General features: G+C 37.9%; 1 protein-coding gene across 1 annotated transcript in view; it reads right to left on the bottom strand.

The window, feature by feature from the left end:
* The window catches only part of LOC116425277 (lachesin), a 473,102-nt gene extending 460,525 nt beyond the window's left edge, over positions 1-12,577 (bottom strand). Inside the window, exon 1 of the mRNA XM_076366478.1 lies at positions 12,449-12,577. Coding sequence (XP_076222593.1) covers positions 12,449-12,545 — 97 coding nt within the window. The 5' untranslated portion in view covers positions 12,546-12,577. The remainder of the gene's footprint in view (positions 1-12,448) is intronic.
* Between the last annotated feature and the right edge of the window lie 954 nt (positions 12,578-13,531).

Below are 13,531 nucleotides of genomic sequence, written 5' to 3'. Positions count from 1 at the left end.
TCGTGGATGACAGGACAGCGATAAAAAATTTTCATCGAAATGGAGATAGAATTCCTTATTCAGGCATATGTAAATTTATCCCCCGGGGGATCACGTACGATCAATTAAATTTTCAGCCAGCCCATCGACTATTTTATTCGCCTCGCAATTAGCGCGAACGAAAGAAAGATCGTGTTATTCCGCCTTGAACTCCCACCCTCTTTCGCCACCGTTCATCTTCTAACATGAGGTGGAAACGAGTGGAAACGGAGATACTTCGTACTAATCGGATGAGAGCAGATGAATATTCACGAACGCATACGCGCGTGTACGGAAAAGTAGAATAATCCGTGCCACTAGTCGCGGCTGCGTTTTTGGTATTTTCTTCTGGGAAAGAGGTAAACGAAATTTCGGACACCGATACATATTTCAGGTAATATTCTCGTCGCGAATATTAATGTAAGAATATTCATGCAAGGCTTGACAGTGATGTCATCTGTGCACATAACCTCAAAATTCGATTACTTGTAGAAAATTGGACTTAGGTTTACTGTGAAATTGTAAAATTGGTGATTAAATTTATTGAGTTTTATTAGACGAATAAAGAGAATTGTAATTATAAATGTAAAATTAGATGGATTTTATTTTTAAGAGAAATTATTAATTGTAGTTTTGGTTTGATGGAAATCAGGAATTCTAATTTTGGTTTGATGGGAAATCATGAGTTCTACTTTTGAATTGATGAAAAGTCAGAAGTTTTAGATTTGGACTGATGGAAGTTATAAATTCTACTTTTGGGTTCATGAAAATCATGAATTCTACTTTTGGTTTGATATAAATTGTAAATTCTACTTTTCATTTGGTGGAAATCATGAATTCTACTTTTGGTTAGGTAAAAATCATGAATTCTACTTTCGATTTGGTAAAAATCATGAAATCTAATTTTGGTTCTCTAAAAATCATGAATTCTAGATTTGGTTTGACGAGGAATCATAAATGTTACAGTAGAAAATTATTTGGAGCATCTGATCTACACCATCTGTGACTTTCTGCTGTTGATTACTTTTCAACACCACATGATTTATTTAATCCTTAGCACTCCAGATGGTTCTAATCTACCAACTCCAAGCCATCGTTACCCTTCCAGCAAAAATGAAAAACCATTTTCCTTTTTGATACAAAATTTTGATTTGTAAAATACCCACTAACCTCAAACTAGTCTTTCAGAATTTATTCATTAAAATATTTAATACTACACATACCGCCAGTATAACCTACATAGTGCAAAGCATTAAATTAAGTAAATTCCAAAAATAATATTTAAAAATATTGTATCCATTCCTGAGTTGTTCAAGTTTCCATTCAAAATAAAATCTATTTCAATATTTCTATTAAACTACCCCTAATGCACAGATATTTAAATAAATAACGTCACTTTCAATTACATAGAAATTATATTCAAATGCAGTCTCACTCTGTACCAGATATAACCAATAAATACAAATGCATCTTATTATTATTAGCACTACGTGACTTCTCCTCAGCAACAGATGCTTCCATAAAATTATTAAAAATTTTCCAACAAAACAATTCAATTTTTGCATTTCTGTAGAATCCACAAAGGGACCACTTAACCTCCAATTTTCGTTACTTATTATATATTTCGAATTTCGAGGTTATGTCCGCACAGAGGGCAGCACTGACTGTTATTGTTGCCCAAGAACGCGTCTGGTCTGTTTAACCGAGCGACCGTTAACGTTTGCTAATTTATTTCGAGCATTGTATATTTTTATCGAACTCGTACGACGTCAGAGGGAAAGGGAGGTTGAAACGTGAATGATACGAATGGAACGCTGTTGTTTTAAAACGCGGAGTCATGGTTTACAACAGCAATGGAGCTTTCGTGAATATGTATGAACATCATATGGTGCAATGCAAATAGGGAAACCTTGCGTATTCGCGGGGATACGTGTGTTCCATTTCGAGCAGTGGAACGAATGAAGAAAGTAGGTAGACGAAAGTAAATGTAATTAAATGTGTCGTTAATTACATTTGTCGTATCCGCCAGATGGTAATACTTTGTTGATATTAATGTGCATCGTGCAGTTACTGTTGTTTGCGAGGATATTGCTTTGGAGAAATTTTGCGAAATTGTTATTGTCAACATTGAGTCGCCAGTGGAGGTGCTTTTTCTATTATATCGTTTGCACTAGGGCTCTTTGTTTTTTAAACTTTTGATTTGCAATGGACACTTGGTTTAATAGATGCGAAATAATAAAATGGAATATTTTATAATAGTTTTAGATACAAGATGATAAGGTATAATATTTTATAATAATCTTAAATACAAGATGATAAGGTGTCATATTTTATAATAATCTTGGATGCACAATAATAAAGTGTCATATTTTATAATAATCTTAGATACAAAATAAGGAAGTTTAATATTTTATAATGATCTTAGATACAAAATAGGAAAATTTAATATTTTATAATCATCTTAGATATAAAATAAGGAAGTGTAATATTTTATAATAATCTTTGTGCAATGCATCAGTATGTGAAATATTAAAACAGAATAGCTTCGTTTCTTAATTTATGTGTGATTTCACGTTAAATTAGTTTTAACAACTAATATGCCAAACGAGAAATGAACATAAAACAGTTTAGAGGATGGAGAAATAATATTATCAAATATTTCTTCTTGTATATTGATTGCTTTCTTCGATTTCATAGGAAATTTGCAATTTTTAGCACTTGCATACTAGTAACAAAATTTCGGACCCTGGTTGTTGCATTCAACCACTCAATTTATTATAATTAATCTGAGTACCGTCCGTTGCAACTAACTTGGCACTCCTAACGTCACAGGGCGTAGCCAGTCTTCATAGGAAACTTGCAATTTTCAGTACTTACATACTAATAATAAAATGTCGAACCCTGGTTCTCCCATTCAGCCTTCAAATTATTATAATTAATTTGAGTACCGTCCGTTGCAGCTAACTTGTCACTCCTAACGTCACAGGACGAAGCTAGTCTTCATAGGAAACTTGCAATTTTCAGTACTCGCATACTAGTAATAATATTTCAGACCTTGTTTCTCGCATTCAGCTTTCAATTCATTATAATTAATCTTTATTAAATTAAATTTTAATTAATCTTCTTAAATTCAAATTAATAATTACCGTCCGTCGCAGCTAACTTGTCACTCCCAACGTCACAGATCATACCAAATCTCTCCACAATCTCCACCCACAACTCCCAACAACAAAACACCGACGTCTCAGTCAATAACACTATCCCCCACAATCCAACCAATCAAACGCAAGTGCCAAGTTCCATGCAACAATCAAACAGATAACCTGCACCTCTCATTGTCTCAATATCAAATCGCCTTGCGCAACGGTTGAAACCTTAAACTCGACAACCCTTAGCCCCGCCGTTTCCGCGTTTAACACGCTCAAATAGGCGGACCTACACGAGTTTCCCTTTATCCGTTCCCCGGCATTATCTAATTCCGATGAATTATTAAAGGAGTTTGATAACGAATGTCGCCCGCCGAATTGGATCCCGAGCATACATTTCCTGAATCTATTCCCAAGTTTGCTTATCTCCCGCCCTTCGTCCCTCCGCCCCCTCCCCGCCCCGCTCCGCCGCGTTCCTCTTTGTTCGCTCCCATCCGCGCCGTTCCTTTCTAGATTTTCCCGCGCGTGTAACCGTTCCGTGTCGGTTTTCTCGGCCGACTGTTCCCCGCCGCGCCGCTCGCTCTCTCTCCACGGAATTATCTCGTCGCCTGAGGGCTGCCATCTGTTTCGCTGGGGGAGCGCACCCCTAATTAGCTACAGCGACAGTTGTAAGCGCGCTAAATCTAATATCTAATATGCTCGCGACGCCTGCGCGCTACGTGGCAAAAATACCAACGACTCCGCCGGATCCCGCGGGAATAAGCGCGGATAATCGCGGGCGGCCCGTTCGGGAGAATTGAGGATGCATCGGATCAAGTATAGGGAAGATGTACGAAGTAATACAGACAGTCACTATGATGATTCCTGCAGCAACTTGACAAATGTCGCTTATACTCATATTTTTCGTCAAGCGTGATTTGATGAGAACCGCCGCGTTTCGAAGGATTTTATGGGGATAAATGAACGAAATGTAAGGTGATGGTCTAAAGTGCGTTGGATACTGAAGCTGGATACCTTAGAGACTAATAATGATCGACACATTCGAATTTCTGAGCTGTCCTTGCCATTTTATATGCGAAATTCCGAGTACATGTTTTAGTTTTGCCACGAATTCGTTGCGTTCCCGTCGATTCTAACGCGTGTTGCCGGCAAACAACGGTTCGAAACGATTGAAGATGTATTGGATTCAGTGCAGGGAAGGTGTACGATGTAACATGAACAGTCGATATGCTGATTCCTATAACAATGTAACAAATATCGCCGATATTCCTATTTTTATCCGTTTCGCCTCGTGGTCCTATTCGCCTAGGTTTACCCTGCGTAGATTGCAGTTTAGTCGAGATGAGCAACAAATTACCTGGTTAGCAATGGATTAAAAACAATCTTCATAAAAATAGAATTTTTCATTGACATTAGAACAACCAGACGAGTTAAAATGGCTCATTTCCGAATTCTTCTCTTCGCACTGATTCGAAAGATGACAAATGTCTTCCCGAGAAACTGTTAATCCTTTAACAATGCTTCTGACAAATTGAGTACTGCTGAAAAAATTCTTTAACAAGCATAGGAAGAATTTGACTCAACAATATTCAATTTGTCATAAACATTTATTCCTATCACTCATACTTTTCAATTTATCAATTTTTCCAGACAAATCAGAATTGCACCTTCTAATTTCTCCATTATTCACTTGTTAACAAAATTACAGACGTTCCTTTGAAAAATTATTAACAAATTTAACTCAACAATACTCAATTTTTCAGAAAAATTTGTTCTAATCACTTATATTTTTCAAGTTATCGATTTCTGTCTAGAAAAATAAAATGGCCCCTTTCTGATTTCCTCCTTTTGCACTTATTTACAAAATAACAGACGTGCCTTTGAAAAATGATTAACAAAATTGACTCAACAATCCTCAAGTTGTCAGAAAAATTTGTTCTAATCACTTATATTTTTCAAGTTATCGATTTTTGACCAGAAAAATCAAAATGACCCCTTCTGATTTCTTCCTTTTGCACTTATTAAAAAAATAACAGACGTTTCTCTGACAAACAATTAATTTACCCCTTATCAACAAAATAACAGACGTTCCTTTCAAAAATTAATAATAAATTTCACTCAACAGTACACAGTTTGTCATAAACATTTGTTCATTCCTCAACAAAGCATCAAACAATTTAAGTATTGCTGAATCATATTCACGTCCCGACCCCAGCGCAAAAATTTTTCGACGCGACAGCGGTTTTCGAGATGAATGAGATTCTATTCGGGGATTAGGCCCGTTTAGGGGCGAGGGTCGCTCGATAATCGCGCTATTGTGGCTGATTTTAGGCCTGTTTAGCATTGGAGGTTAGGTTTTTGGCTTTGGACACTATCGGCTGAGACATTGGTTCCGATTGGCAGTGTTTTATGGGAGAAATGTATTTTTAATAGAATTTTATAAACATTATTTTGTAAATGTTTGAACGTTTGGCATTTTTGTTGTTGCTAGATTAGCATTAGTAATAATTCAATACCAAACATTGCCACAGAGTAGATTATTTTTTATTTCCCATGAATTCCGAGTTGCCGTTTGATTTAACAACAAAATAATAAAGTGAACGATTCAATATAAAGCATTGAATATTGATACATCAAATATAGGAATAAAATAATTATTCCACTTAACTCACACGAGATTTTCTTTCATATAATTTGTAAATATTATTAATATTTCGTCAGAAACTAATTCAATGTTTTTAATGGGAAGTATTTCAAATTGTTAATAATGAAGTAGTTGTATCAAGATGTTAACATTTTGCAAAAATTAACACAAACCTATTGACCCAACATTTCCAATAATAGCAACATATCCGATTCCCGTCAAACTACCATCCTCTCCATCTCGAAATCTTAAAAACCTTTAACCAACCTGGCAATCAATGATTTTGCGTAGACGAAGCCGATGGAACCCACGGAAACGAAGAAACTGTCCGCGGAGTGCTCGCGGCATGTAAGCGGCGCGCCGGCTACATTAGGGTCAATTCATTTGCATGCACTTTTACGTGCTTCCGCCTTCAAAAAATATTTATCGCCCCGAGGTTTCCCGGTGACGCCTCGCCTATGAATTATGCATGCGCGACGCGCAGGACGTAGTAGCTCATTCCTGCCCGCAATTTCGCCATTGAAGTGTAATTTCGCGGGTGCAACGGTATTAGGGCGGGCCGTCGACGAGCTTTTTGCGACGATGCTTACAAACGACATCGCCACGAGGTGTCGTTCGCTGAGAACGTCCGTTCGACCGTCTTCCTCGAGGCTCAACGGGTGAAAGTCTGACGGGAATCGGATATGATGTTGTCAGTGGAAATGTTGGGCTCGTAAGTTTGTTTTAATTTTTGCTATATGTTAGTATCTTGATTCAACTGCTTCGTTATTAACAATTTGAAATATTTTTCACTATAAACATTCAATTTCGAGATGGAGAAGATGAAAGTTTGACTGGAATTGAATATGATATTGTTGTCATTGGAAATGTTAGGCCCATGAGTTTGTTAATTTCTGCAAATTGTTAAACTTGCCTCAGGATTTATTCCTCAACTTTGGAAATTTTAGGCTGATAAGTTCGTGTTAATTTTTGCAAAATGTTAATCTTGCCTTAGGATTTGTTTCTCAACTTTGGAAATGTGAGGTACATCATTTTGTTAATTTTTGAAAATTATTAACACCTTGCCTCAGGATTCATTTCTCAACATTGGAAATGTTAGGACCATAAGTTTGTTAATTTTTGCAAATTATTAACCTTGCCACAGTACTTTTTTCTCCACTTTGGAAATTTTATGCTATAATATCCACAAGATCATTAAAAAGAATCCCCAGTATCGACTCGCGGAACGAAAACAAACGAAAAGTTCTCGCGGGACTCCAAGTACCGCTTAAATCATTCATCAGCAGGCCCCAGCCCCGCGCGTGCCGGCGCGATGACGGATGACGCCGTAAAAGTATGCAGTCACGTCGCCACGTCGGTGTTCCCGGCGAATCCCTAAATACGCGATGAAACGTTGAACACGGCATCTCGGTCGAGCGAAGGAAAAAAAAACAAGGAACCAAGGGGAACCGTATCAAGCGGCGCTTAAATATTTTAACGACGCTTAATGACACGTGGAAACACGCTCCGTGCGCAGAATTATTTAGCCGCGGCGGGCCGGGCACTGGTTCACGCCCGGCTCGTTGAAATTCGCTTTCTTCCCGAGCGACTTTAAAATTTCATGCGATACGCGCGACTTTCCTCGCCTTCCAAGGAATCTCGACCGGAACGGGAATTCTGGATCGCAGGAGATTCCGGTGTTTTGTGGGGTACCGATGGGCTGTGTTGCGAAGGGTTGGAGCGATTGTGGGTTACTTGATGCTTGTTTGTTGGGGATCGTAGCTGAGTGTTAAGGATTGAGTGTTGCTGAAGTAGTGTGTATTCATTGTTAGCATTTTTAAAAATTAACACAAAGTTATGGGCATGATATTTTCAATGTTGGGAAATATTTCCTAAGGCAAGTGGTTAATAATTTGCAAAAATTGACAAACTAATGAGCCTAATATTTCCAAGGTTGAAAAACAAATCCTAAGGCAAGGGGTTAACATTTTGCAAAAATTAACAAATTTGTGGGCCTAATATTTCCAAAGTTGAGAAACAAATCCTAAGGCAAAGTGTTAACATTCTGCAAAAATTAACAAACTTTTGAGCATAATTGTTGTTAAATTAGTCTGCACTCGTTGTTATCATTTTGCAAAATTAACGTTCTAATTAATTAATTAATTCTAATCTCAGTTGCTTCCATTTTCCACGAATTCCAAACTACGTAAAATTTTGTTTCGGTGCACGTAATCTCTGCTTGCTGATCGATACGCTGTTTTCGTGATCTCTAGATCAATTATCATCTGTATATGCTTTAATTAAGTGTATCTTATTTTTATTTATTTTTTCATTTTTTTACATCGCTGTGACGACACGTGTGTCTTTATTTCTCGTTTTGCTGATGATTTTTGTTACTTTTAGTGTATTATTCTTTAGTATTTGGTAGAAGATTGTTGTATCGTTGACAAGTTCAATAGAATTCTATCTGGAAACGCCAATGCTGGCGTTATTGGCGTAATGAACGGCTCGCGGCCGCTTTCTGCTGTTCAGCGACAAGATGGCAGCTCCGCACGGAAGGGTTTCAGACTGAGAAATTAACGAAATGCAATATGATGATCAACAGTGCATTGAATACTGAAGCTAGATACCTTGGAGACTAATAATAATCGACACATTTGAATTTCTGAGCTCTCCTTGCCATTCTATATGCGAAATTCCGAGTACATGTTTTAGTTTTGCCACGAATTCGTTGTGTTCCCGTCGATTCCAACGCGTGCTGCCGTCAAACAACGGTTCGAAACGATTGAAGATGTATTGGATTCTGTGCAGGGAAGGTGTACGATGTAACATGAACAGTCGATATGCTGATTCCTATAACAACGTAACAAATATCGCCGACATTCCTATTTTTATCCGTTTCGCCACGTGGTCCTATTCGCCTCGGTTTACCCTGCGCAGATTGCAGTTTAGTCGAGATGAGCAACAAATTACCTGGTTCGCAATGTATTAAAAACAATCTTCATAAAAATAGAATTTTTCATTGACACTAGAACTACCAGACGAGTTAAAATGGCTCATTTTCGAATTCTTCTCTTCGCACTGATTCGAAAGATGACAAATGTCTTCCCGAGAAACTCTTAATCCTTTAACAATGCTTCTGACAAATTGAGTACTGCTGAAAAAATTCTTTAACAAGCATAGGAAGAATTTGTCTCAACAATATTCAATTTGTCATAAACATTTATTCCTATCACTCATACTTTTCAATTTATCAATTTTTCCAGACAAATCAGAATTGCACCTTCTAATTTCTCCATTATTCACTTGTTAACAAAATAACAGACGTCCCTTTGAAAAATGATTAACAAATTTGTCTCGACAATACTCTACTTGTCATAAACATTTTTTCTTATCACTCGTACTTTTTAATTTACCGATTTTTCCAGGCAAATCAAAATGGCCCCTTCTGATTTCCTCCTTTTTCACTTATTAACAAAATCACTGATGTCCCTTTATGAAATGATTAACAAATTTGTCTTAACAATACTCTACTTGTCAGAAATATTTGTCATTATCATTCTTAATTTTCAATTTACCTATTTTTCCAGATGGTTAAAAATGGCCCATTCTGATTTCCTTCCTTCACTTATTAACAAAATAACAGACGTTGCTCTGGGAATTGTTTAAATAATTCGAGGGCACACTCAATTAGTCGGAAACATCCGTTTCTATCCCTCACAGCCGTCAAATTACCATTTTTCCCAAAGGGATAAAAATGGCCCCATCTGATTTCCTCCTTTCTACACGTATTAACAAAATAACAGACGTTTCTCTGGGAAATGGTTGAAGAATTTGACTGCACAGCACTCAATTAGTCGTAAACATCCGTTCCTATCACTCATACTTTCCAAGTTATCGATTTTTGTCCAGAAAATGGCCGTTTCGCCGCGCTGTATGCCATTCCAACGTACACGAGCCGCGTCAGGCAGGAAATATGCGCGTAGAGAACAGTTCCTACGTTATTCTCGATGAAGTTAGCGATACGGATACATGCAGATTGACCACTATTGGACCGCCGTGCCAATGGTAACAATAGCGCAGCTTGTCACCGTACTAAACGATCTGTGGTACAATTTCACTGATACGAAGACACTGGTAGTCAACGGTTTAATCGTGAACACTGATTTCTAACGTTGGTAGTTCGATGATTCAGCACGACATTTCGTGTGTTACATGTAATTAGTGGTGTCATTGTTATGTTTCGCTTTTATTATTATTATATTATTATTATTATTTGACACATCTGTTAGATCTAAGTGAAATTAGAATATTTTTATGAAATAAAACTCCACAGAGTCAATCGAAGATAAATGAAAACCAAATTAATTTCCCTTTTATTATTATATTATTATTATTCACATCTGTTGGAACTAAGTGAACTCAAAATATTTTGATAACATAAAAATCTTATAGAGTCAATCAAAATTCATTCTCATGTTATCATTATATTAGTACTATTATTATTATTTGTCACATCTGTTAGATCTGAGTGACCTCAGAAAATCTTGATAAAATAAAAATCCTATAGAGTCACTCGAAGATGAATGAAAATTAAAATTCATTTTTCTGTTATTATTATATTATTATTATATGTCACGCCTGTTAGATTTGAATAAACTCAGTATATCTTGATAAAATGAAACTCATGTCGAGTCACTCGGAGTTTCATGGAAATCAAAATTCATTTTTATGTTATTAGTATTATTGTTATTCCCGCCCCTTAGATCTGAATAAATAGAATATCAGTTCTAATCAAATTTAATATTTTTTAAGTGGTGTGATAGTTAGTCAAATTACATAATTTTACAGTAAAATATTTTAAATAGATAATCAGTTGTAATAAAATCTTCCATCTTTAAATATCATGATAATTGCTAAAGTTATTCTAATAGGCAATCAATTCTAATCAGATAAGTATTTCTTTAAATAGTGTGATAATCAGTGAAGTTATATATTTTACAATAATATATTCTAACAGATAATCAATTCTAATGAAATTTAATATTTTTTCAGTCCTATGATAATTACAAAAGTTACAGATTTTTACAGTAATAAATTTTAAATAGAAAATCACTTCTAACAAAATTTACTTTTCCTAAACACCATGATAATCGCTCAAATTACATATTTTACATTAATATATTTCGAATAATCAGTTCTAACAAAATTTACTATTTCAAAATACCATGATAATTACCAGACTCACAGCTAATTGTCTCCACACAAAACCGACGTTCTCCATAACCAGTACACAACGTGTCAACGAAACATTTCAAAATTCATTTTCCAGCACTCTCTCAGAACCCATAAGGAACTTCTCCAAACACTTATGCCTTTCCTATACAATTTAATCACAAAGAATTCTGCACGACAGAATCACATTTCATTTTACGACCCACACATTCCCTTAATTAAAAGGATATTAATTGAAAGTAACCTAGCAAGGTACTTCCAAATAATACACCAATTTATTCTCAATAAAGAACTGCACAACTTTCCCTGTAAAAACATGTGACCTATAACCTTACTGGAAAAAGTAACCTCTTGCGCTCGAGAGGATTCGACACAGAAAAATTACAAGTTTCTAATTACAATACGTGAAACATTGAAAGAACCTTCGTCCCATAATTTACACGTAACTCCTTAATAAATTAATTTCGAGCAATCTCGTCCACAGAGACTACATTTCAAGTGAAAGACTCAATTTCATCAATCAATCAATCAAAAAGACAAAAAATTTTCTGATTATTTTCAATTTTCTAATACAGTAAAATGGAGACAATTTATTTTCAAATCATTTCGAATTTTCGATGCTTTTCACCCCTTGCCATACCATTATCTCATTTCTATCACCTCGACTCACTCAGTACCTACATTCGCTCTAATTTGTATCACGAGTCAAACTCGTTAACCCTTTGCACCCATACAGTAAAACCATAAAATTTAATATCACACCCTGTATAATTCATCAATTTGAGAAACATTGAAATAAAACATCGTTCCTCAATATACATATGACCTCTCTTCGAGTTTCACAAACGTTAAGAAATATGGAGGGCAAACCACAATCATATTTACAAACGTAGATTACTCTCCTTTCTCGATTAACGTCCGAGCAAAATAGAAAACTCGCACAAATGACAGCAAATAGTGCAAATATAAAAACTCCGAGTGCAAAAGGTTGAAGTACAGCAAGCGGCCGAGACACCCCATTCCACTTGGTAGTGCCAGCATCGAGCTCAAGAAGCTGTGACAGCCTAAATTCCCGAGAATCGTCGATGAATCATCGATCTATAAGTAAACACCTACATCCCCCTGATAAGAAACGTATTAGTATACATTCCCAATCGAAACCGTGCGCGAGAACAAGATGAGAATCAAAAATGAAAGAAAAGAGAGTCTACCCAAAGTAGAAATTTTCTAAATATTTTCAACGCAATAGTTTAGAACGCTAGTTTTTCCATGAGCAGGTACAGAATGAGGTAACATTAAGTCACTAACGTAAAATTCCCTGCGGAGTAAAAGCAGTCGCTTGAATAACGGTTCAACGACAGACATGTTTTTCTTAATATATTTGTTTCGAATATTTCACGTGACAAAGCCAGAGCATCAAACTTACCAGTGGTGAAAGCGGCAGAGGTCGGCCGGCCGTCCTGCAGCAGGACGCACGCGAACACGAAGAAGGCGGCCATGCGGGGCAGGAAGCTGACAGCCATCTCCCTGCCTCTCCTAACGGACACTCGACTCACGGGCACGTTGCCGAAGGCAACCGCGGTAGCACAATCACGCTCGTAGGCCGCGCACCGGCAAAGAACAGACACACCGAGGAGGTCCGCAGCAGTCGACCGGTCCGGCTCGCCGTTCCACGCGCGGAACGACTTGCCCGCTTCGCACCAGGGTCCCGCCACGCGCGCACGAACCTGGGACCCGTCAGGCCGGTCGGTCTGGCGTCCTCTTATCCACCTGCAGCATGCACCGGAGGCGCCCCGCTCCATGGAAGCCGGGCCGGGGTTCACGTGGCAGGGTATCAGCAGTCGCTCGCGTGCAGGCTGATTAGGTCAGGATCTTGTAGAAGACTATGTCTCTCAAGCGCATCCTAGACCTGGCTGGCTGGGTCCACGCGGCGACCAGGATTGACAGTAGCTGACGATAGCGCTGTGAAGGTAGCTCCGATTGATCAGTGGATCCAGTTGAGGTACTAGGCACCTGGGATTGCTCAGTGAGGATCCAGTTGGGGTGCTAGGCACCTGAGATTGATCAGCGATGAGGATCCAGTTGGATGCTGGTACCTCCTGGGATTGATCAGTGAAGATCCAGTTCGGGTGCTAAGTGACACCTGGGATTGATCAGTGGTGTAGACCCAGTTGGATGCTGGTAGCTCCTAAGATTGATCAGTGATGAGGATCTTGCTGAGGTGCTAAGTTGCACCTGGGACTGATCAGTGATGAGGACCCAGTTGGGGTGCTAAGTGGTACCTGGGATTGATCAGTGGTGTATACCCAGATGGATGCTTGGTAGCTCCTGGGATTGATCAGCTGAGCTGACTAGCAGCAGGATTGATCAGCTTAGCACCTGGCAACACCAGGGATTGATCAGTGGAGATCCAGGTGGATGACAGCACCTGGGATTGACAGGTTGGTAGCAGACAGCAGCAGGATCATTAGCACCTGGTACCAGAGATAAATCAGCGGACATACAGATA

Source organism: Nomia melanderi, chromosome 1, assembly GCF_051020985.1.
Source record: "Nomia melanderi isolate GNS246 chromosome 1, iyNomMela1, whole genome shotgun sequence".
Taxonomy (NCBI): Eukaryota; Metazoa; Arthropoda; class Insecta; order Hymenoptera; family Halictidae; genus Nomia; species Nomia melanderi.
The sequence above is the reverse complement of the archived record's forward strand: the minus strand, read 5'-3'. Positions and strand labels throughout refer to the sequence as shown.